The 22,191-nt window shown below is 40.0% G+C and overlaps 2 protein-coding genes across 2 annotated transcripts in view; one reads left to right on the top strand and one right to left on the bottom strand.

Annotated features, from left to right (window-relative positions):
• Positions 1-22,191, top strand: part of LOC141782920 (uncharacterized) — an 84,117-nt gene that overhangs the window by 14,354 nt on the left and 47,572 nt on the right. The window lies entirely within an intron of this gene.
• Positions 2,934-20,848, bottom strand: LOC141782913 (ras-related protein Ral-B). The gene is made up of 5 exons (XM_074659761.1): positions 20,711-20,848; positions 8,442-8,643; positions 6,740-6,948; positions 5,332-5,509; positions 2,934-5,176 (listed from the first exon to the last, which is right to left on the bottom strand). The coding sequence occupies exons 2-5, from the start codon at positions 8,553-8,555 to the stop codon at positions 5,054-5,056; spliced, it is 624 nt and encodes a 207-aa protein (XP_074515862.1). The 5' UTR covers positions 8,556-8,643; positions 20,711-20,848; the 3' UTR covers positions 2,934-5,053.

Genomic DNA, 22,191 nt, shown 5'->3' with positions numbered 1-22,191 from the left:
TTGTCCAAGCAAAGTTTGTTCATGATTTATAAGAATAAAATAGAAAGATTTAATGTTATTGCTAATGATGTGATAGTTTGTTATAATTGGAAAAAAAAACATACTTATAAATATAAACTATTCATTAATTCCACCATGAACTCATACATTCCATCAATACCATTCAGTCACTCAGTATAGTCACCACTGAATGAATTCCAGCAGTGGAAAAGCACAGTGAGAGCACTAATGATGCAGAACAGCAGAACCGGCTCTATAGAAAACCAACAGTGCCATCCCATGGTCAAAGAGTGAACCATGAGTCCCTCCCTCTCTCTTGAGACGCACCATGCAAAAAGCAGGACATGGCACAGTCACTAAAATAGGAGTTATTCTCTGTCCGTTGCATTCATCTTACAGGTCGAGCACAATTCCACCGAGTCTGTTTCTCTTTCTGTATAATGAAGGACTGTGATGGTGCTTTATCACACGAACATGCTCATCCCCAACATTAGCTCAGATATAACGAGGGTTACTCAGAGGACGGGGGCCCTCTCTACAGAATGATAAAAGACCCGAGAGTGTGCCGGTGACACTGCATCGGTCATTAGCCTGGCTCACTTTGCCCTTTCATATATTTCTAAATAAGTGCCTTCCTGCGGGTTTAACGGACCACCTAATCTGCCTACTTAGAGGTGCAGGGGGGGAGAATGGAAACCCAGAGAGGTGAGTGTCAGGCAGGTAAATGTGCTTATCAGAGCTGTGACATGTTTAGCTCCTCTGGTGGAAATGCTGCTACAGGGATTAGTTTGTTTATATATATTTATATATGAGAGGCATGCAGTAAATGTGGAACACAGTGGCTCACAGCATTTCCTCGCTGCACCCTCCCTTTTAAAAAGGTGAGCACTACATTTAAGGATGTTACCTGGAGTCAATACTTGAAGAGTATACAGGATACAGAAGAGTCTTATCTCTGCTGCATTGCCAACAAATAGGCGATTGATTTGAGGACATGAGGGACATTTGAGTGTTGCCACCAAAGGGGGTTTTAATTAGAGCTGCAACGATTAATCGATTAGTTGTTGACTATTAAATTATTTGCCAAATATTTTGATAATGTATTAATCGGTTTGAGTCATCGAAAGAAGTAAAAATTCTCTTATTCCAGTTTCTTAAATGTAAATATGTTCTGGTTTCTTTCCTCCTCTATGACAGTGAACTGAATATCTTGGCGTTGTGGACAAAACAAGACATTTGAGGACGTCATATTGGGCTTTGGGAAACACTGATCGACATTGTTCACCATTTTCTGACATTTTATAGACAAAACAACTAATCGACTAATCAAGAAGATAATCGACAGATTAACCGACAATGAGAATAATCATTGGTTGCAGCCCTAGACCTGAAGCTGCAGTGGATAGAATTGGAGCAAATATTAATAAAAAAAAATATTTTTATAAAACGGTCACTATATCCTGACAGAAGGTGCTCCTAATGGTATCTGCAAGATTTGACAGACCGGAGGAAAAGAACCAATCAGAGCCGAGCTGGAGCCTGCCGTCTCTGAGCAGCTGTCAATCACTCACGAACTCTGACGTTTAGCTGTAAAATGAGAAAGTTTGCTCCAGCTGGTGGACGGTTCTTGATATTTCCTCAACTGGCTGCTGGGTCACAAACTTTCTCATTTTACAGTTAAACAGTACACTACAAGATGATTCTGAAAACATCTGAGGCGAGAAATAGGCATTACAGTAACAGAATATTGATTCATATTTGATCAGCGCTGCCTAGTTTGACCATTTGATCGGAGTTTGTGAGTGATTGACAGTTGCCTCTGTTGAATGAACGGCCAACAGGAACGCTCTCTCTCTGAAATGACCTGTAATTGGCCAAAGTCTCCTGTCAGGCTAGATTGTTTAAAGCCTGAAAACAGAGCCATGAGGAGGTGCAGAGGTCTATTTTTCTCTCCGAACACTTTAATTACAATATGCTGAAAGGTTATTATGGATTTTTTTGCCAAATGATGTCAAAAACATTCTGCTTACTGCAGGTTTTATGCTAAAATAGTGCTGCAAAAGACAACAAACCATCCATTCCTACAGAATAGTTCTGGAGATTTCAAAATAAAGTTGAATAAGGTCACTATAAACTCACTTTTGAGTCAGAGAGACACCAACAAGTCCCTGTAGAAATACTACAGGCATATAAAAGCATTTTAAAGTTACATGTTGGTCCCCTGTCTCTTTGGAAAGGCCATGTGCTGCTCATGTTTAGCTAAATAGGACATGCACACTAAAAGTCAGTATTTCCTTCATTTTACATAACAAGGGGAAGATGTTTCCTGCCATCCTTCACAAGAACAATATTTTCCAAGTGATATGTGCTTCGTCTTTGCCTGGTGATGTACTCAACCCTGTTTTCATGCTGTGAAATGAGTTCCACTCAACCGGCCACCCTCGGGGGTTCGGCAGTGAGAGCCCACGGCTGGTTCATCTGGAGGGTGACGTTACACTCATCCTGCCATGTAAGATAAGCCTGTAAGGTTAATAAACACCGTGGTAGTATATCACTGTCGAATTCAAGAAAAACAGGCCGCTGGCACTGTTTTCTAGATGGCAGAGGAACAATCAATGCAAAGTGAGTAACTGCTGTTTTTTGTAACTAAACTGGGGCACAGAATGCCCCAAAGGAAACAACAAATGACAAGCATAACATTTCACTTCAGTGGCTAATGCCAAAGTAACTGTACAGTGCCCATACAGTAAGTAGAGGGGGCAGTTGCATTACCTCCACCAGCCAGCGGAGGGCGACATGCCAATTCACTTCATGTCGTTTCAAAATTCAGTTAGACCAAATGTAAATCATCTCTTTCTATGGTTCTAATATAAAATCAAAGTTAGGATTGTTCAGTGTTCACATATGAATATATTCAAAATAATGTCCAGTGCTTACAAAGAAAAGAAAAAGTATTTATTCGGCAACACTCTCGCTGCAGAGAGAGAAAAAGCAGACTCACAGCTGAAGGAAGTAAAAGGAAAAAGGAAGGACATGATACAAAGGATGGTTTTAGGCAGTGGTAGAAACATCTTGTTCACTGTAGCACTTGATTAAAACAACAGTTAGAAGAAGTTGGCGCCCTCTTTAAAAGCTCCACTCACAGACACAGAAAGGTAGTAGGATTTTTCTGGGAAATGCACACACATAGTTAATTAACATACAAACTGTACATCCACAAACATCATTTTTTCATGTGATTTTGTTGGCACAAACTGTTTAAAAATCTCCAGCGTGACTCCATTCAACATGAAGCCCACCTCTTAGGTATTGGCAATGTAGTGCATGTTATTAAAAAGACCAAGGAATAAAAAGAACATCAGAGTTTGTAAGAGTTAAAAGACATTATTGATTATAACGCCATCGTGGACCAGAAGCATGATGGCCTCCTGGATTGTCAACACCTGTCTCACAGTACAGACTGTATATAAAGATGGACGACATGACAGCTCCCCAAAAGTGAAGCCAAAACAGCTTGATTGCCCCCTGGTGGCTGGCTGCAGTATAGCTCCCCCTACATGTTAGCGGATGGGACATGAGCCAAACTAAAAACTCAAAGTAAACGCCAAATACATTTTCCCCATGATGGTTTCTGTCATTTCAGGTAGTTCTTATCACGCTGATGTTTGTTCAAGTGTTCATTTTTCTGATAAGTTTGGTTTCAATTAGTTATTTGATGCTATAGAAAGGGGGTGAAATGTCATGATTGACAGTTGGGAGTCTCTTTCCCAAGCTGTGGCCGTGCTTGGCTCGGATAGTTTGGCTTCACTTCTGTACAGTGGGAGGAAACAGACGTCATTTTTGACTGAAAACGCTTTTTAAAGTTCAACACAGGCCATTTCGGTAGGATATGACGAGAATAGAAACAATTTAGTTTAACTTTTGTACGGCACTTTTTAGGCGGACGTTTTACCGACGTCCGGTAGTCGCTTTCAGTCCAAAAAGGGGGAAGCATAGCTTTGCTGCTGGGCGCCAATGTTTTTGACTTTCACTTCTTGGCGACGCGTCGTCCTTCTTTATATACAGTCTATGGTACAGACGTAAAACTTCAACAGCTGTGTAAAACAGGAAGTGATCTGCACTGTGAGAAGGATGGGAAGGGCCAGATTACATGAACATTAAAAATACTCACATTACAATATTCTTTTCACAGCCTTAAAATATCTAACAGATGTTAAAATATCTACGTGAAGCTCCGTGAGCTGATTTTTTTTCTGTGATTTACAGCAGTCCTCCTGAAAAACTGCAGCATCTTCAGATTGATTTGCAGTAATCATGTAAGGCCTGATAACAGTGGAATAAAAAATAACCCTGTATGGCAACAAGTCCTCTGATTGCACCGATTCATCTGTGGTCAGAAAATATTAAATCCTAAAAAACAAAAACAGCAGCCTCAAGGGCTCAAAAATGTTTCAACAGCGATTCCAAATATGATCTAAAGATCAGAGTCTGGACAGATGGATGAATGAGGCCAACATCTTCAATAGACATTAAGTGTCATCATAAATGATCACAAATAAGACAGACAGCAGCATTAGAGTTCCTTGTAAATGGATGAACATAGAGTTGAGGGGTCTATACTAACATAGACTAAGAATGATGCAGGTTAAGATTAAGAGCAGGTAAAGAAATTAAGAGCACTGTTTACTTGACAAAGACTCAACAATTGTGGTGTAAAACACACTGAACCAAAGTCAAAGGCAGTATGATCGCTGAGTTGAACAGTGGAGGATGTCTGAGCAGCAGAGTTAGTGTCAGTGGCAGTTTGGTCACTGGCTTCCTATGAGCCATCAAGCACTGCAGTCCGAGTCACAGTCACAACAGTGGTTATCTTCCAATGAAACAGCAACTTTCACTCATTCATTCATTAAAAACTAAAAAGAGTGGTTGAGATACTAAACACTACACTATTAAAAAAGATCAAATTTCATTTGAATGACAATGGCAAGGACGCTCTGCTTTGTTCCCCAACTTAACAGTTGTATTGTGGGTTGTTTTAAGGTCCATGAAGATCTCAAAGTAAACAGCATCTTTCTTTGAAGCTCTTTTTGTTCTTCTTGTTTTTTCCTTTCCCGTTTTTGTCTTTGTTTTCTGCCATTTTCTTGCCTCGTACTTCACGCATCAGGTCAAAGAACACCTCGGGAGAAAAAAAAAACAAGAAGTCAATTTCACTTTTTAGCAGTCGGAACATGCAAATCTGATATGATAAAATGAATGTCCTAAATTTGAAAATACATCAATTTATAGTAGTGTAGTGTGATGTGTGTGTGTGTGTGTGTGTGTAGGACGCACCTTGTCGACGTTGGCTCTGGTTTTGGCTGACGTCTCGACATACTGGACGCCCCACTCCTCGGCCTTCCCTCGGGCCTCGTCCACAGATACCTGCCGACGCTCCTCCAGGTCCGACTTGTTCCCTACCACGAGGAGAGGGATCTTGTCCTCCTCCGCCTTCACCCGCAAGATCTGCTCCCTGCCGATACAGCATACATTTTTTAAAGTTAAGTGTTAATGTTTGGTAACCATGGTAATTTGGGTTAGGACCTGGTTTAGGAAAAAAAAACATTACAGATGAACAGTTCTTAACGTTTGAGCAGCGCGGCTCAGCTGTGTCTCTTCCAGAGATTAAAGGTCTCGCCTACTTTGTCTGTGTGCCGTGCGGTTCACAGCAACGACAGTGAAAATGTTCTTTTGATTGACTATTGACACCTGGCCAGCAACATTACTAAAGTTTCAATGTCTAGACATCTGTAGAATGTGTCACAGACAGTGAAAGTGATCTTTTGACAGTATATTGACATCATACCAGCAACATTACTACAGTTTCAATGTCTGTAGAATTTGTCACTGACATGAAAAAAGTTCATATTTGTTTTTAACTCAACACTTCCTGTTTCCGTTTAAAAATAAAAGCCTTCTAGCATTTTTTTCTGTGGACAGAATTCCTTTATTTGTTAACACAAGTCTTTTATTCTCAAATATTTGCAGGAAAAATATGAAATATGAAAATGCTGTGACTTGCACGGCTTGCCTGATCAGAAGTGTCTTCTATTAGTTTTGGTTTTCCACCTCCGATGAGGAGCAGCGCACAGCCTCTTCTCAAGCCTAGGGGCTGTATTTTAACAATTTTTTGCTATTTTAGCATATAATTATTAAATAATGTTTATAATAAAGTAATTTTCGATACATTTTGAGATAAATATTGGGCTAATTTGGCAGTAATTCCAAAGAAATTTCAAATAGGTTACTTGCTAATTATCACCTAATTACCATGAAATTTGTGGACCTGTAAATGAAGTGTTGCCTGATAGTGTACTGAGGTGAGTCACACAGATACTGGTATTGAAAAGATGCATTATAGACTGTTGCGGTCTTGTTTTCGAAACAAAGAAAGAATTATCTGACTGCTTATATTGATTTATGAGGCATGTGCAGTAATATAGAAAATTGAGGATGCGATACATCGAGATGTATCCAAAATCGCTGTGCATTCGAATCGTTGACAGGTGAATCGTAATCCTAATTGAATCGATGCGTGAGGCCAGTGAAGATTCAGACCTTGAATATTCATCATGTCAGCAGCGGAGAACATGTGGTGTTTGATGTATAATTAATGGCCGACACTCAGCAGTCTGAGCTCAAATAGGTGCACCATATATAGGTAATTGGTCCCACACTGACAGATGTAGGCAGGATACAGTACCTGAACTCCACCGTGGCAGAGAAGGACTCCTGCTCTGTGATGGAGAAGACCAGCAGGAAGCCCTCCCCGCTGCGAAAGTAGTTGTCCCTGATGGCAGCGTAATCCTCCTGGCCGGCCGTGTCCAGAATGTCGATCTGGACCTCCTCCCCGTCCAGAACCACCTTCTTCCTGTAGCTGTCTGCCTTGGTGGGCTCGTAGTCCTCCACAAACTGGGGATGAAAAGATGTTTCTTTGAAGCGTAAAACATGCTACATGTTGTATTTCCATGCATAAAGCATCAGTGAAGCATGAGCACATGTTATGTGTCGACAGCTACACTGGTGGCTAAAATGGAAGCGTATCTGAGTCATCTAATGGACATGAGACAGATGACGGAAAAATGCAGCTCATATATAGCTTGGTAGCGGAGCCAAGTCGTGACCAGCTCTGCCTTTAATGGGATGTTGTTACAGTAAACAACATCTGTGCTCAAGCCAGCAGTGGGCGAGACAAAATTGTCCTTTTTTCCAGAATCCCTGTTATGATGTATGAGCCACTGCTGTTTCCTACAATCATGTTCTTACTTCCATGTAACAGATTACAGCTTCAGTTTGAAACAAACACTTCTCACAATTGTTTCACAATAAAAGCGTTCTATTGGTGAACCACTGAAAGGATGACTTTACATTGTAAGCTTTTAGAGGAAGTTCTGACGCATTCAACATGTTTATCTAATAGGTGCTATATAGATTACGACATTGAATAAAATATAAAAAAGTGAACTTGTTGGACAAACACTTCTCTATCTTTTGAAGTGGGGTTGTATGAGGTACTTATACATAGTCAGTGTATTACCGACAGTTGATGACGGTCGGCAAGCCCCCAGTTTGGACAAACAGACAGGAGTTACCGCACAACACCAAAGCATAGTACTGCTGTGGACGGGGCCGGCAGCAAAACATATTTTAGCCACCTAAAAGAAAGGCTCACCTAAAAAAACAAAAAAAATCAATATCAGTTTAAGTGTACGCTATATTTAGAGTATTTTCACCAGTTTACGTTGCCGTGAGACAGCTATACAGTCTATGTTCCCGACGGGGAACTGAAGCCGTTGTATCCATTTCTGCTCTCGCCAAAGCAACCAGACTCCATTAAAAAAAATGGAATTTTACTTTGCAGAACACGGGAGTTGCTGGTCTACCGCTGCCTTGATCAGTTAGTTTGTTTGTGCCATTTTGTGACTTTGGTGAATCAGAACTAACCAAAGTCACACAATAACACCAACAAACTAATCAATCGAGGTAGCGGTAGACCAGCAACTCCCGTGTTCTGCGACGTAAAATACTTTTTTTCCCCAATGGAGTCTGGTGGCTTTGGCGAGAGCACAGATGGATACAACGGCTTCAGTTCCGCGTTAGAAATGGCTGTCTGACGGCAAGGTATAGCGGTGAAAATATTTTAAATATTGCGTACACTTTAACTGATATTGATTTTTTTAGGAGGGTCTTTTTAGGTGGCTAAAAGTTTTGCTGTCGGCCCCGTCCACAGCAGTACATTGCTTCTGTTCCGTGTGGTAACTCCCGTCTGCTTCTCCAAACTGGAGGCGTGCCGACCGTCATCTACTGTCGGTAATACACCGACTATGGATAAATACCTCATACAACCACACTTCAAAACACCCAGACTATCCCTTTAAACTGTTTATAGGGGTGTGTTGACTCACCTCATCATACATGAACTGCAGGGTGAGGGCCGACTTCCCAACGCCTCCACTTCCCACCATTATCACCTTGTGCAGTGCCAGAGAGCTCTGGTTTTTACTTTTACTGGTCGCCATCACTGGATTCTTCTTTGTGTCTCTTTCACACACTCACACCCACACCCACGCACACGCACACACTTCCTCTGCACCTCTCTGACACAACCTGTGAATGATAGAAAGTGGAAACATATCAGTACCTACAGTAAATAACCTCCGTACAGAGAGAATATGAGTGCGTGGACAGATGACAGTTGTTTAACAGCTTTCACTACGACTGTAACTTGCTGTGCCAAGGCGCTCGGCTTTGCTCCAACAAATCTTGAATCCTAACCCCCACCCTTCCCATTAAAGTGCCAAATTGCCTACTCATGAATCCTAGAGCGTTATAAAGTTCCCCATCAAAAGGTCGTTGCAGCTGATCAGAAGTAATGAAGCTATCATTCTCCGCTGCGAGACGGCATTTAGGAATGCATTAAAACAGGGCATCATGTGCTAACCTCGTTAAGAAAGAAGGGAGATTTCATTGGCCATCTATCTGCACTATATGGGCCTTGCCCTCAGAAGGTGAAAGCTCAGAGTCAATTGCTTTCCCCTGACCTCCATATCTTCTATCTCTGTCAGAAACAACTTCCAACGGAATGCAACGGGACTACGTTATAAATGTCTGCCTGCCATGTCGTGACCTGCACAGCCTTTGGATGGACAGGAAAGATATTATCAAGTGTCACATGTGCACAGATTCATGAGGAGACAAGTCAAAACGAGCCATTAGTAGCCATCTATTGGCTGGATACTTAACAAAGAATACAAGTGCTATTTTTGGTTGTTATATCTTTGACCACAGGATCACATTCCTCTATGATAGGTTAACGCCACTTGAGGGAATTAAGAATATGTATAGCTGTATCAGCAGACATTACCATAAACAATGATTGGATATTGGCAAAAACTTCAATACTGAGCATCCCTAGTTTGACTGTAATGGTACACTGCATTAAAACAGCCGTTGACACAGCCATTGATGGGCTTTTTAATGATCATTTAATCCTTCAGAGACAGAGTCTAGCATCTTGCCTTTCATTGTAATGGTCGATAGTTGTATGTGAATGTAAGAAAATGAGACAAAAGCGAAATCATGTACTTGTATTACAGGATATAGACCAATGAGACTGTGAATTTCCCCCCAAATAAAGTTCACTTTTAAAAAAAAATTGGATTTTTAGGCAATATTGACATTGTGCAAAATTCCCTTAACCTTTTTTCCAACCCTTTGCAACCTTAGTCAGTGTTGTTATTATCAGGGCTCCACCTTTGGCAATCCTGCTGAATAGGTCAACAATGAGCAACCGGTAACCCAGCACCCATCTCACTACCAACTACCATGAAAAGTCAAATACACAGTTGAGCATCTGGCGATAATGTCAACAGATGTCACATTATATTTAATGTCATCTTGAGCTGAGAAGCAATAGAGCCAGAGTTAACTTGTGACAGACTCTTTGACTCTGTATCCTGAAAATCTGTCTGTCAGATGACTCAATATACTGTTGCTGTCACATCACAGGGACTAAACTCTTTCTTTACCTTCTCTCGTCCCTTCATTTTATCTCTGTCTGTAGAAAGAAAAATATCTTCCCTCCTCTGGGGATGTCACACTAATGGGAGCACAGAGCTGATTCATAGCGTTATTCACAATCTGCTCCTCCCCAACAGTAAACATTTCACTTCAGCTCATACAGCGAGACAAGTGTGCACTGAGAGTTAACCAGACAAGGCAGAGGAGAGAAAATATTCCTGCTAAAAAAAAATACCCTCATACCTTTTGAGTTTTACCATTAAGGTTTTCATTGTAAATGTAGAGATAATGTCACAACCCAATAAAAACCAGCTAAAAGCCCTGTAAGATGTCTAGGTCTGTCCTCGGCCATAGGAATTCTTAGTCAACTAACACTTATACATTTTGTTGATTAGTTGATTTAATCTTCAGATCTGTAAACTAACGATTATTTTCATTGTGAATTAATCTGTCGATTATTTTCTTGATTAATCGATTAGTTGATTGGTCTATAAAATGTTGAAAAATGTTGATCAAAGCCCAAGATGGCGTCCTCAAATGTCTTGTTTAGTCCACAATTCAAAGATATTTACTTTATGGTCATAGAGGAGTAAAGAAACCAGAAAATATTCACATTTAAGAAGCTGGAATCACAGACTTTTGATAATTTAAAAAAATTACTCCAACAGATTAATCAACTATCAGAATAGTTGGTGACTAATTTAACGGTTGACAACTAATCGATTAATCGCTGCAGCTCTACAGAAAGAATCAAAAACAACTAATCCGCTAAAGAAATCTTAGTCGACTGAGACAAAAACGACCGATTAGTCGACTAAGAGGGGACAGCGCTATACATTTCTATTGTTGTTTCATATAAGCATAGGAACTCCTGGTGTGAAAATAGATTCACAATTTCTACATAAATGTTCAATTGTGCATGTGAGCCTTTGCTGCAACATGTCCTTGCATTGTTCAAAAGCAGAGGAACACGTGGTTTACATCAAATTAAGCTACACTTCAGTATGCCAGCTATAGTGTGACTGTGACTGTGACTGTGGATATACGGTGGATGTGGCACCATGGTTCCACTCTCCCTGACCAGGAAGTCTGACCTGGGCTCTTCCTGTCTTTGTTATCAATAACCAGGCGGGTGAAAGGGCTCATAGGAAGGATATCCACACAAAACCACACACCTTCTGAAAGAACCTACGCCAGACTCAGCACTTATGCATAGGGGTCACTATCTAAATTATTCACTTGTAACCCACTTTGCTGTGCGCATGTACACACACAAATCCCAACGCTATAAATAAAGCAGTTAATAAAATGAAGCGGGGATAATATATATGCTGCTTAGCACAAGAAAGTGCTGAGTGCAATTTTTCCGAAGGACGTTCAGACCTCAGGGCAGGGGTTCCACCATATTTCCACCAGCTGCAGTTCACCACAACTTGCATGCAGCGTTGAGGCATCGGCAAAAGAGGGATTAATATTAAGGCCTGACCCAGATATGGAACTGGAGTCGGATTGGTGCTGGTCCTTTTTAAAAGGAGTGTTAAATTTATGGAGACTAAAAAGGACTCTGGTTATTGTTTTCTGCAATAATCCAAAACCCAATGGAAAAATCCCATTGGGTTTTTCTCAAAGGAACATGTGCAATTCTAACTTCCGGGTTGGCCAACAAAAATGTGTCATCCATGCATCACTCTATTACAAACAATATAGAATACATTCAAAAGTTGACTGGTATTTGAATATATTGCTATTTTTTATATCCTCGTGTTCAGAAAAGTGCAGCTCTCTTTCTTCAGGTATGATCTATCCCTGAACCCGCTTTCACATGTGCAGAAGTTAAGAGTTTAACTGATGTGTTAACATGGTGATGGTCAAATTCAACGTCATATACTGATATGTCTAGATTCCACATTGAACAAAGTAGAATAAGTGAAATTATGTGTGTAAATTCAAGATATCTGAGCTAAAGTTTATGACTCTCTCTCGCTCTCTGCATTCCTGAGGTCACGGGGGTGAGGGGATTTCCTCTCCCCATCTGATGGAGAAAGCAGGAGCTTTTCTGGCCCCGATAACAACCCACCGGATTCCAGGGATCTGAGAAGGAGCTTAGCTCTGTGTGGCTGTGTCTCTCATCATCAGTGGTTCAACTGAGTCAACCAAATTAACACTCAGAGGTGGCCTCGGTTAGGTGTGGTCGAACTGAAACACTGCAATGCTGCACTGATGTGATGTTATTTGAGGGGAGACAATAATGGTGAAATTCCACTCAAAAACATTGTGATGTTCATCCTTCTTGCACAACATGTTTTGCCTCTCTATTTTCCCCTCGTACACCACTAACTCTTATCTAAACAGATTCCCACTTGATAGTTCTGCTGCCAGTAATAAACAACTCCCTCCCCAACGCACCAGCTGCAAAACTCATGCTGAGTCTCATCCAATTTCTAAAACTCCTACACTGGAAATGTTCTTCATTTCTACTTCAGCAAATGTGAAGGGGGGGTTCTGGACAGCTACCTATCTAACTAGCCACAATCACCGTGGAGAAAACAATATAACCTCGATGAGTCACCTCAGTCATGAGGTTTGAGTAAGAATGGGTCCACACAGCGACGGGGATTCAGGATCCTGAGGTTTGTTAATCACAGAGCGATGAATGATGCACAATTCACCAGCAAATCACAGCGGAGGCATCGCAGAAATGTGTAACACAGACACAGCAGTTCTAACGGTCACTGCCAGTGGAGATCAGGAAATGATTTGGCCTACTTTAAAAAGACAGCAGCAAAGAAGAAATTCTCGAAAAGCACCCCGCGATGCATACTAACAACCCTTGGCCAGGGGAGTGCACAGAGGAGCCTTTGACGAAAGTGGGCAGCAGGGAACTAAATCCTCTCTGTGGTTCAATCTTCCCTACTTTAGCAACCCTAAGTGAGCTGCTCTTTCAAATACATCCCTATTCTAAAACGTTTCTTATTCATATGGAAATCATCATCAAGTGCAGTCTTTACTGATCCCGTTCAGCTGTCAGAACAATGACTCATGCAAAACATCACACATCATGTTGTGGTACTGTATAGAAGTAAAATACATACAGCCTATATCACACAACAGATATCCTCTCGAACCTCCCTGCAGACGACCTGGTGATCTTATCAAACACTCATGTCTTTCCCATTACTCATTTCCCATTACGCATTCCACTGGATTAGTTCAGGGTAGATAGAAAAAAGACAAGTTCAGAGCTGCCCACTACGGATCTCCAACTTGCTACAGATTCTTTTCATTTACCTGAAAGTAAACACAATAGGCTCAGTTACATACCACCTACACCATGCTAGAGACCTGCGGTGCTATCTTGGTTTACAATTCAGGGAGTTGTAAACCAAGACAGCACCACAGAAAAATCTACCTAAACCCCCACCCCAGTATCCCTCTCCCTCACAGCTCAGATGTGTTCATGGTGCCTGTAAATCTCGCACCTTAGTGCTTTTCTGTACTATTTTGAAAAGCCAGGACAGTCAAACTCACTGTGCCACGCAATGCTTCCATGCTGGAACCTCAGCACATATTAACCTATAGCTTACGCAGACATAGGATTAATGAGACAGCATAGGGAAATCTTTGTCTTCGTCGCTCGCAAACTCTGATCAAAAGGTCAAACTAGGCAGCGCTGATCAAATATGAATCAATATTCTGTTACTGTAACGCCTATTTCTCGACTCAAATGTTTTCAGAAACGTCTTGTAGTGTACTGTTTATCTGTAAAATGAGAAAGTTTGCTCCGGTTGGTGGGCGTTGCTTGGTATTTCCACAACAGATCTCAACATAGCTGCCGGGTCACAAACTTTCTCATTTTACAGCTAAACAGTACACTACAAGATGATTCTGAAAACAGTTCTTGTGCTCTTGTGATATATTTTGGTATGGCATATATTAGTTGTGGCTATGACACGTAGTTAAATTTTTTAATAAGTCAAACATAGAAGCATCTGCAACAACCTGAATACAGGCCCCTGGATGCCAGCAGTGGGTTAATTTAAGGGGAATGGATTCATCAAACTTTTTGTCATTGTGCTCTTTAAACAAATATTTGCATTACTAGTTCCTCTTCCTAGCTGGAAACAGGATGTACAGCTTTCAAATAACTGGTCTGTTACACATAGCAAACACATCTGCTTTATGTATGCCGGTAGGCCTATGTCAGTAATGAATTCCCCTGTAAGTGGAAAAAAACATAATTGTCTGATTCACATATCCTGGAAAGGAGTTGGGAACTCCCAGCAAAAGCACATTGCATATTTTTGTCAAATGTTCATAGAACAAAGACAATAGGATTAAATTCTTCCTATTTTCCGAGACATGTTTTACTGAAGTAAACAAGAGGCAAAAAAGTATTTACCTATGTAACCTAGCTGTGTAGCAAGATGTACTTTAGGGCATATATTCTGAGCAGCTTCATGCATATTCTGCAATGGCCACATGGGCAATATGTTTTTAATTCCTCAGGCATGGTTCATAGTAATTCACTGACATTCACACAAAATATATAAACCTCCTTTCCTCCCTGCTGACAGAAAGCAGACAATTGATGACGGCTAGGTATGCGTCTATAGTATCACTATCTCCTGCACATTATCACTCACTTTCAGAGCCCAGAAAAAAAGGCTTACACCAGTCTTTCTGCCCTTTTACTCCACTTCCACTGCCAACATCATTAGCAGATGGTTTTCTGACTCCTGTGCTGTAACACACAAAGGACCCAGGGTACTCGGGAAACTCATCAGAAAATGAAAAACTGATCAGAAAAGCAGATGGACCTCTGTGATATGAGCCAACCGGGTTAGGGCCAACATGAGAGAAATTAAGTCTTGCAGAAAATGCTTGTCATATTCTGATGAGTTGCAGTAACAGGAAGGAACCAGAGGGATTAGCATTAATAAAAAGATTCAAGTGAAAACGAGCATGTTTGGAGCAACAGGGATAAACATACAGACAGTCTTCACAGAGAAAGAGGGGGGGAAGGCAGGGCGGGCTCAGCCGCATTCACAAGATCTTTCTCCACCTCTGATGTCATCTGCTCGCCATGGGGCTACAACTATGCAGAAATCTAGCTTTGCCAGAATTACAATCAAATTCAGCTGTATTGTTGTTGGCATTAAGAGGCTACAATGTTGGTCAATGCCAAGCAAGGCACTGACCTATTTCATTAGTTTCAATTTCACTGGAGTATTTTCACTTCCTGTGATGGTCCAAATGTGGTTTCTGGCATTTTCCTGAGAAGTCTGAAACTGTATTTTCTAAAGAAGTAAATGCCATGGTGGGAAATACACTAAAAACTAACAAAACCATCTGCATCAGATTTAAACTAGGATTGCCGTCTCACGGTTGTATGCCTCCGCCAACCAAGTTGCAGTTTACATCCATGTCTGTCCAAAATGTCATTTTTGGTCATCCTTGAATCCAAGTGGACGTTTGTGCCACATTTGAAGAAATTCACTCAAGTCGTTCGTGAGATATCACGAGAATGGGATGGACGTGAGGTCACAGTGACCTTGACCTTTGACCACGGAAACCAAATCAGTTCATCCTTGAGACCAAGTGGACGTTTTTGCCAATTTGAAGAAATTACCTCAAGGCATTCCTGAGATATCGTATTCACCAGAATGGACCGGACGGACGGATGTACGTACAGAAGGACGGACGAACAACCCGAAAACATAATGCCGCCGGCCACGGCTATCGCCGGCGCGGAGGCATAAAAACCTGGAGGATACCGTTGGAGCCCTACAAGACTGAAAAAAAATCCCTGGATTGGTTTCCTTGAGCCTGCTCTGATTGTGCTGGAATCAGCATTGTGCTCATGGGTTGTTTACGAGGGAGTTGACTGCATGTCATTCCAGACGTGTTAACTGTGATATTCACTGACATTTGCTGACTGGCTAACTTGAACTTAACTCACGGGTTTAACATTCAACACACTTAACCCGGGGACACACAAGACGAGATTGAGAGACCTCACATGTACCAGCTATTTCCACTGACCTAGGTGTTACAGCACTACACAATAATCATCTGTCATCTAACAATTAGTGATCTCACTCAAACTGTCATTATGCTCCATAGGTTTTGACTGTTATGACCTTCGGGACTGAGCATGTCTTGTACATTTCGCAGAGCAAACTCAGAGTAAGCACCACTATGATTAATTGAGAGATTGATCTAAATCAGCAGGTCTTCGAGAGGCCCCAAGCGGTCCATTACAAACCTTATTATACAAGACAATAACAGAATAATCAAGAAGTGATCCAGACACATATAAGACACCTTTACCATGTGATTTTACTATAAGCCCTACTCTAGCTTCACTCAATACACATTAAATTTTCATTGACAAGCATTTCCAGTTGCACTTATACACACTCTCTGATGGACAGAGAAGATTATTGGTGCAATACTTTGAATAAGTTAGTTCAAGAATGTGAAGGACAAATGGATAATATTGCCTAAGGGGTGTAACATATAGCCCTCAGATAAAAGCCTAACAAGCATCGACTGAGAGATCGATTATTTTTTCACTGCACAAATCGAATAAATAACTGGGCAACTGGAGTGGAGCACATCCCTAATGCATCTCTGAACCACAAAATCCTGCATTTATTCAATAAGGATGACTATGGAGAAAAGATGATAAAACAGCCTGTTTAAGTATTTTTTTTTTTAGGTTTTTAAACTAGGCCTTAATCACCCTCGAGACACATGAATCTGGATGATGAATTATATTTGTCACTTTCCCCTGATACCAAAGAGGAGTATTATTAATGAGATGAAATAAGAGTGTATTGCTTTGCCAACACTATCCTATCCACAATTCCCTCAACTTGTCTGCAAACAAAAAAAGGCTGATAAGAGTTGAAAACATCTGCAAAATGTAGCATCAGTAAACACAACAGTCACTGCTCAACACCAAATACACGTTGGTTATTCCACACACATTTACTGTGAATATTTAAAACACCCTCTGCTTGCACTTAACTAAGTTGCCTCGGTACTAAACGGAACTATTTTGTCCTTTTTGTATTTTGGCACAAGAGACCACATTTCTTAGCTGCCTTTAGAGAAGTAAATACATAGAAGGGATACAAAACTGAACCATAAAAAAAGGAAACGTTTCGCAAACCGAACCGTGGGCTTGTTGAACTGTTGCACCACTAAATACAGTCCTGCTAGTTATTTAATGAGGTGCCAGAGATATAGAAGAGGCAATTATTTGAACATAGGCCTACTTAACCATTAAGTAGTCAGCCTTAATTCAAGTAGGGAATGTGAATGTGTCAAAAGTGTCAAAATATAACACTAAACACTGCCCAGTGAATAAGATTCAAAAGACAAATTGTAGTATACTGCATAGGCCTATCATACAGTCAGACACAAAGGTAGTCTAACATTATGGGTTTCATTTTGCAAATTACCCGTAGATTAAATATGCAGTATTAGCTGACGTTTTGTTAGCATTCAGTTAGTATAACATTAGCTAGCTTATCTTTGTCTGGATGATTGTGTAGTTGACATTTGGCTTGTAGATCTTAATGTCATAAAACTAACCGTTTGTAAATTGGACATCAGCCTCCAAAGATTTACATATTTTGAACTGCTGACAGGTGTTCACTAACACCAACATACACCAGTGACCGTGATGGGGGAAAACTGTCATGCTCCTTCTAATTCGTAAGGATCGATATCATAAACAAACTTCAATTTTGTAATATATCGCTGCTTTGCCTCTGTCAGCTTCTCTTTATAAGTCTTTCACACTTAAAAGGACTGTTTGTAACTTCTTACACGTATAAGTCACCCGGGTCGGTGTCCCATGCGCGCTCGCTTCCATATGCGCGCTCGCGTGTGGCTATGGTGTTCAGACAAGACTCCAACACAAACTACACGGAGGCACCAAAACCGTAAAGTTATATCTAGTGAAGACCGTCTTGCAAAACAGTGTTGGCCGCGGGGGAGACTGTAGCTTTGGTCTCCAGGGCCGGAGTCTCTGCTGTACTCTGCTCCTCTGCCTGCTTACCTTCACTCAGCTCGCTCCACCTCAGGTGCATGCGCGCACACTACACACTGCAGAAGACTTTGTAGCTCTGAGAATATCTAGTGAATGTACAGTGGACGTTTGTGCAGAAATAAATGCTGCAGCTCCTCCAGACCAACAGAGGTTTCCCGTGTCTTGTGAAGTGACGGGGCTCCGCAGCGAGTAATGTTATCGTCTCTGACCGGGTGCCGGTGTCTCCCCTGTTCCCTTCGGCCGCGGTTGGGAGGCTGAAGCAGGAAAAGCTGACACTAGATCAGCATTGATTCATTGAGAGACCTTCGTCTGGTCAGCTAACATTACTGCCAAGCAGGTGAATATAGAGTGATATTGTGGATTTAGCTGGGGTGTCGTCTCACTGTTTTGAGCGATGCTCATTCATATCTATGTAGAGCGAGCAAGCGCTGACTTTCGTTGACTTAACGGCCAAAGGTGTCGCTGTTAACAAGCAAGTCTAATTCTTACAAACAGTCCCTTTAATCTATACTTTTCTGATGAATGACTGACAGATGGATAGACCGGTGGCAGATAATGATAATCTACCATATGCCCCAGAATGCTCTGCGATTCCCATTCCCTATAAAAATCAGTGTTTTGGCTTCATATATATAACTCATTACTATCAATCAAAGAATTCATATATTTGTTTTTCTTTTCCCTAATGTGCAAAACAAACCGAACCCCAAAAACCGCCATACAAAGTGAACCGTGGGCTTGTTGAACCGTTGCACCACTAATACATATCATATGAGTAAATAGCCCGAAGCAGTGCACAGGGATCAACAGAGGTCCTCCTTAACTGGGTTATTAAGAGGTCCACTACAACACAAGATATATTTAACTCTATGATTTCATTTGGTAAAATCTCACAGAGGAAATGATATGTGTCAGCACCCCTATAGAGTTAACTAATAGTTCCAGTTCTGAGGTCTCTACACTGGCTCCCTGTCTCTCAGAGAATTTATTTCAAAATACTGCTGCTGGTTTACAAAGCACTAAATGGTTTAGGGCCTAAATACATTTCTGATCTTCTGCTATGTTATGAACCATCCAGACCTCTCAGGTCATCTAGATCAGGTCTGCTTAGTGTCCCCAGAGTCAGAACTAAACAAGCAGAAGCAGCGTTCAGTTTTTATGCAACAAATAACTGCAGGAGCAACTCCAACTCTGAGTTCTTTTAAAGCAAAGATTAAAACTTTCCTGTTTGCTGTTGTCTTTTATTAAACCAGATAATGAACTTATACTGCACTAGAGCTTTTACTCTTGTGTTATACTCTATTTTAGCTTCTATCCTAGCTTTAATTTTTAACTTGTTTTATTTTCTAATCTTTAATGTTTTTATAACTGTTTTAATTATGTCTTAATGTTCTTTTGCACTTTTGCAATGTTCTTGAATGTTTATGTAAAGCACAACATGCAAAGTCTCTCCTCAGAGCTTATGAAGAACTGAACATATATGATAATGACCCCTAAAGCTACTATGGAAGAGAGCAGTCTTATTATTATTTATTTATTCATGCATTTCTTTTTTTGTTCCAACTCTTAGTTCTTTTAAAGGAAAGATTAAAACGTTCCTGTTTCCTGCTGCCTTTTATTAAACCAGATAATGATCTTATACTGCACTAGAGCTTTTACTCTCGTGTGTTATATTCTAGTTCAGCTTCTATCCTAGCTTTTATTTTTAGCTTATTTTTTTATTTTCTAATCTTTCATGTTTTTATAACTGTTTTAATTATGTCTTAATGTTATTTTGCACTTTATCGCAATGTTCTTGAATGTTTATGTAAAGCACTTTGAATTGCCCTGTTGCTGAAATGTGCTCTACACATAAAGCTGCCTTGCCTTTCCTTGCCTAATACATGCCACAAAACGGTGAGGTGGAAAAAACACTCCTCCAACACACTGTTATTGCTGACAGCAGCAACGTTAGCTGAAGGAACCATGAGCCAGCTTGGGTGTGTCATCTTCACAGAGGGGGAAAACTTTCCAGCACACCGACGGCAAAATATAAATATATATTAACAGCGAGTTAATCCAGAACAATATTAGCTCCACTAAAGCCCTGAACAACACTGTTAGTAAAGCAACTTAACGTTAGCTGACCATCAACAACAAAAGCTCCAAAAAAAAAAACTTTAGCAGCACTACGAAGTGTTAAATTAAAGCAAAACATATTAAGACATATTCTGCTCTTAATATTGATTAAAAAATAAATAAAAAATTGACCACAAATGAAAGTAAATGTCCTCATCAGTAACGCTAAACAAGTCTCTGCTAGCTAACCTAAAGATCATTATTAACGTGACGTTAGCGTTGTGTTTTAACGTTACTCATTTAACTGAACATAGATATACATGACACACAGACTACAGCACTAAAGGAGCAGACGTTGAAACCAGTTAGACTAACATAGGAGTGTGTTATTGTGTTATTAACGGTCTCCCCCTCAGGGTCCATTGGTCGCTAGCCAGTCCTCTCCTATAAACAGGTGTGGTAATAACTCTCTAATGGTCGAGTACAGAAACATCCAGTTAATCCACTCCACTAATACAATGTCTGAGGACTTACCAGAAGCAGGATGTTGTGTTTCTGCCCTCGGTTGGTGTTATCTTGATGACTGCATTAGTTAATGGAGCATTTCAGAGCTCTCTGGTTCTCCAAAAAGCAAACCCGCTCCTGCAACAAAAAGCCCCACCTTCCGGAAGTACAAACTACAAGATGACAGGAAGTAGCGTCATCACTCCGTCTGACGTCTTTTGTTTTTATTTTTTATTTTCTGTTTTATTTTTAGAAAATATAAGTACAATAACAATCATGCCAGGGGTACATTAAAAAAAGCAAAAAAATAAAAAAATAAACAATAAAAAAATGCATCGTTATAGAGAAAAAAGTAATACAAAATTCATAATAGATTCTCATCGGTCCATAAGAAATTGATCAAACACAGTTAGTTTTGATTGCCTTCTTATTTATCGTCTCAGTTCTTTGACAAAAATGTTTAAAATTAGGCTTGGAGTTCGCCCATCTCTTCTTGTGAATGTGGAAGTTTATTTAGATTTTCGCCGAAGTCAACCAAGTTAAATGCAACAGCTGACTCTTGCTTAAAGAAATAATGATAAATAATGAATAATTAAAGGTAATATTGATACAAATTTTATGTAGGCTGGACAGATAATTAAAAATAAAGAATACATCCACAGATCCACAAATTAAGTGTCCTTGCTTACCATTTACCAAAAAATGTTTTTTACCTACAGTTCCTGGCAGCCATTTCCCAATGCAACTTTGGCAGAGCTGTTTATTGTAATGGATTACAAAGATGATGCAGGGCTACTTCAACTTATTATAATTATTATAATTATTATTATAATTATAATAATTATTATAATTATTATTATATACTTATTACTTTCTAGATTGATTAACTGCTTGGTCTTTAAAATGTCAGCAAATTATGAAGACTTGCCCATCACAAGTTCCCGGTCCCCACAGTGATGTTTTTAAATATCTTGTCAAAAGTCCAAAACTGAAATAATATTCAGTTTACTATCATATACTTCTAAGAAATATTTACATTTCAGAAGGTTGAACCAGTACATTTTTGCTTAAAACAAATAAACAATTGATTATCAAAATTGTTGCATATTGTACATTTTGATATTGCATACAAATTAATGTAAATCAGTGAATGGCTAGAATGATAAAATATACAACCAAATTTCCAAAACTCAGTATCACAGTTTGCAAAATGGTTTGTTGTGATGTTAAGTACAATAAATGTGTAGTAACTAAATACAAAACCACTGGTATGACTTTTCAACAATAAAACTATATCTTTGGTTAAACATTAACTCTCGTAACATGTAAAACTCATCCGGGTCCAATTTCAAAAATGCTAATAAAATTGTGTGCACTTTTCTGTACTACAAATAAAATGTCAACACCTGAATATGAACGCACACTGGCCCTGGTATTATAGTTATGCTGAGTATGGACCTTTCTCAGAAATTATAGAAGAAAATATGACAACAATTATAGTTTATTATAGT

The sequence above is a fragment of the Sebastes fasciatus genome, chromosome 14, assembly GCF_043250625.1.
Source record: "Sebastes fasciatus isolate fSebFas1 chromosome 14, fSebFas1.pri, whole genome shotgun sequence".
Taxonomy (NCBI): domain Eukaryota; kingdom Metazoa; phylum Chordata; class Actinopteri; order Perciformes; family Sebastidae; genus Sebastes; species Sebastes fasciatus.
This window is presented reverse-complemented; position numbering and strand designations above follow the sequence as displayed.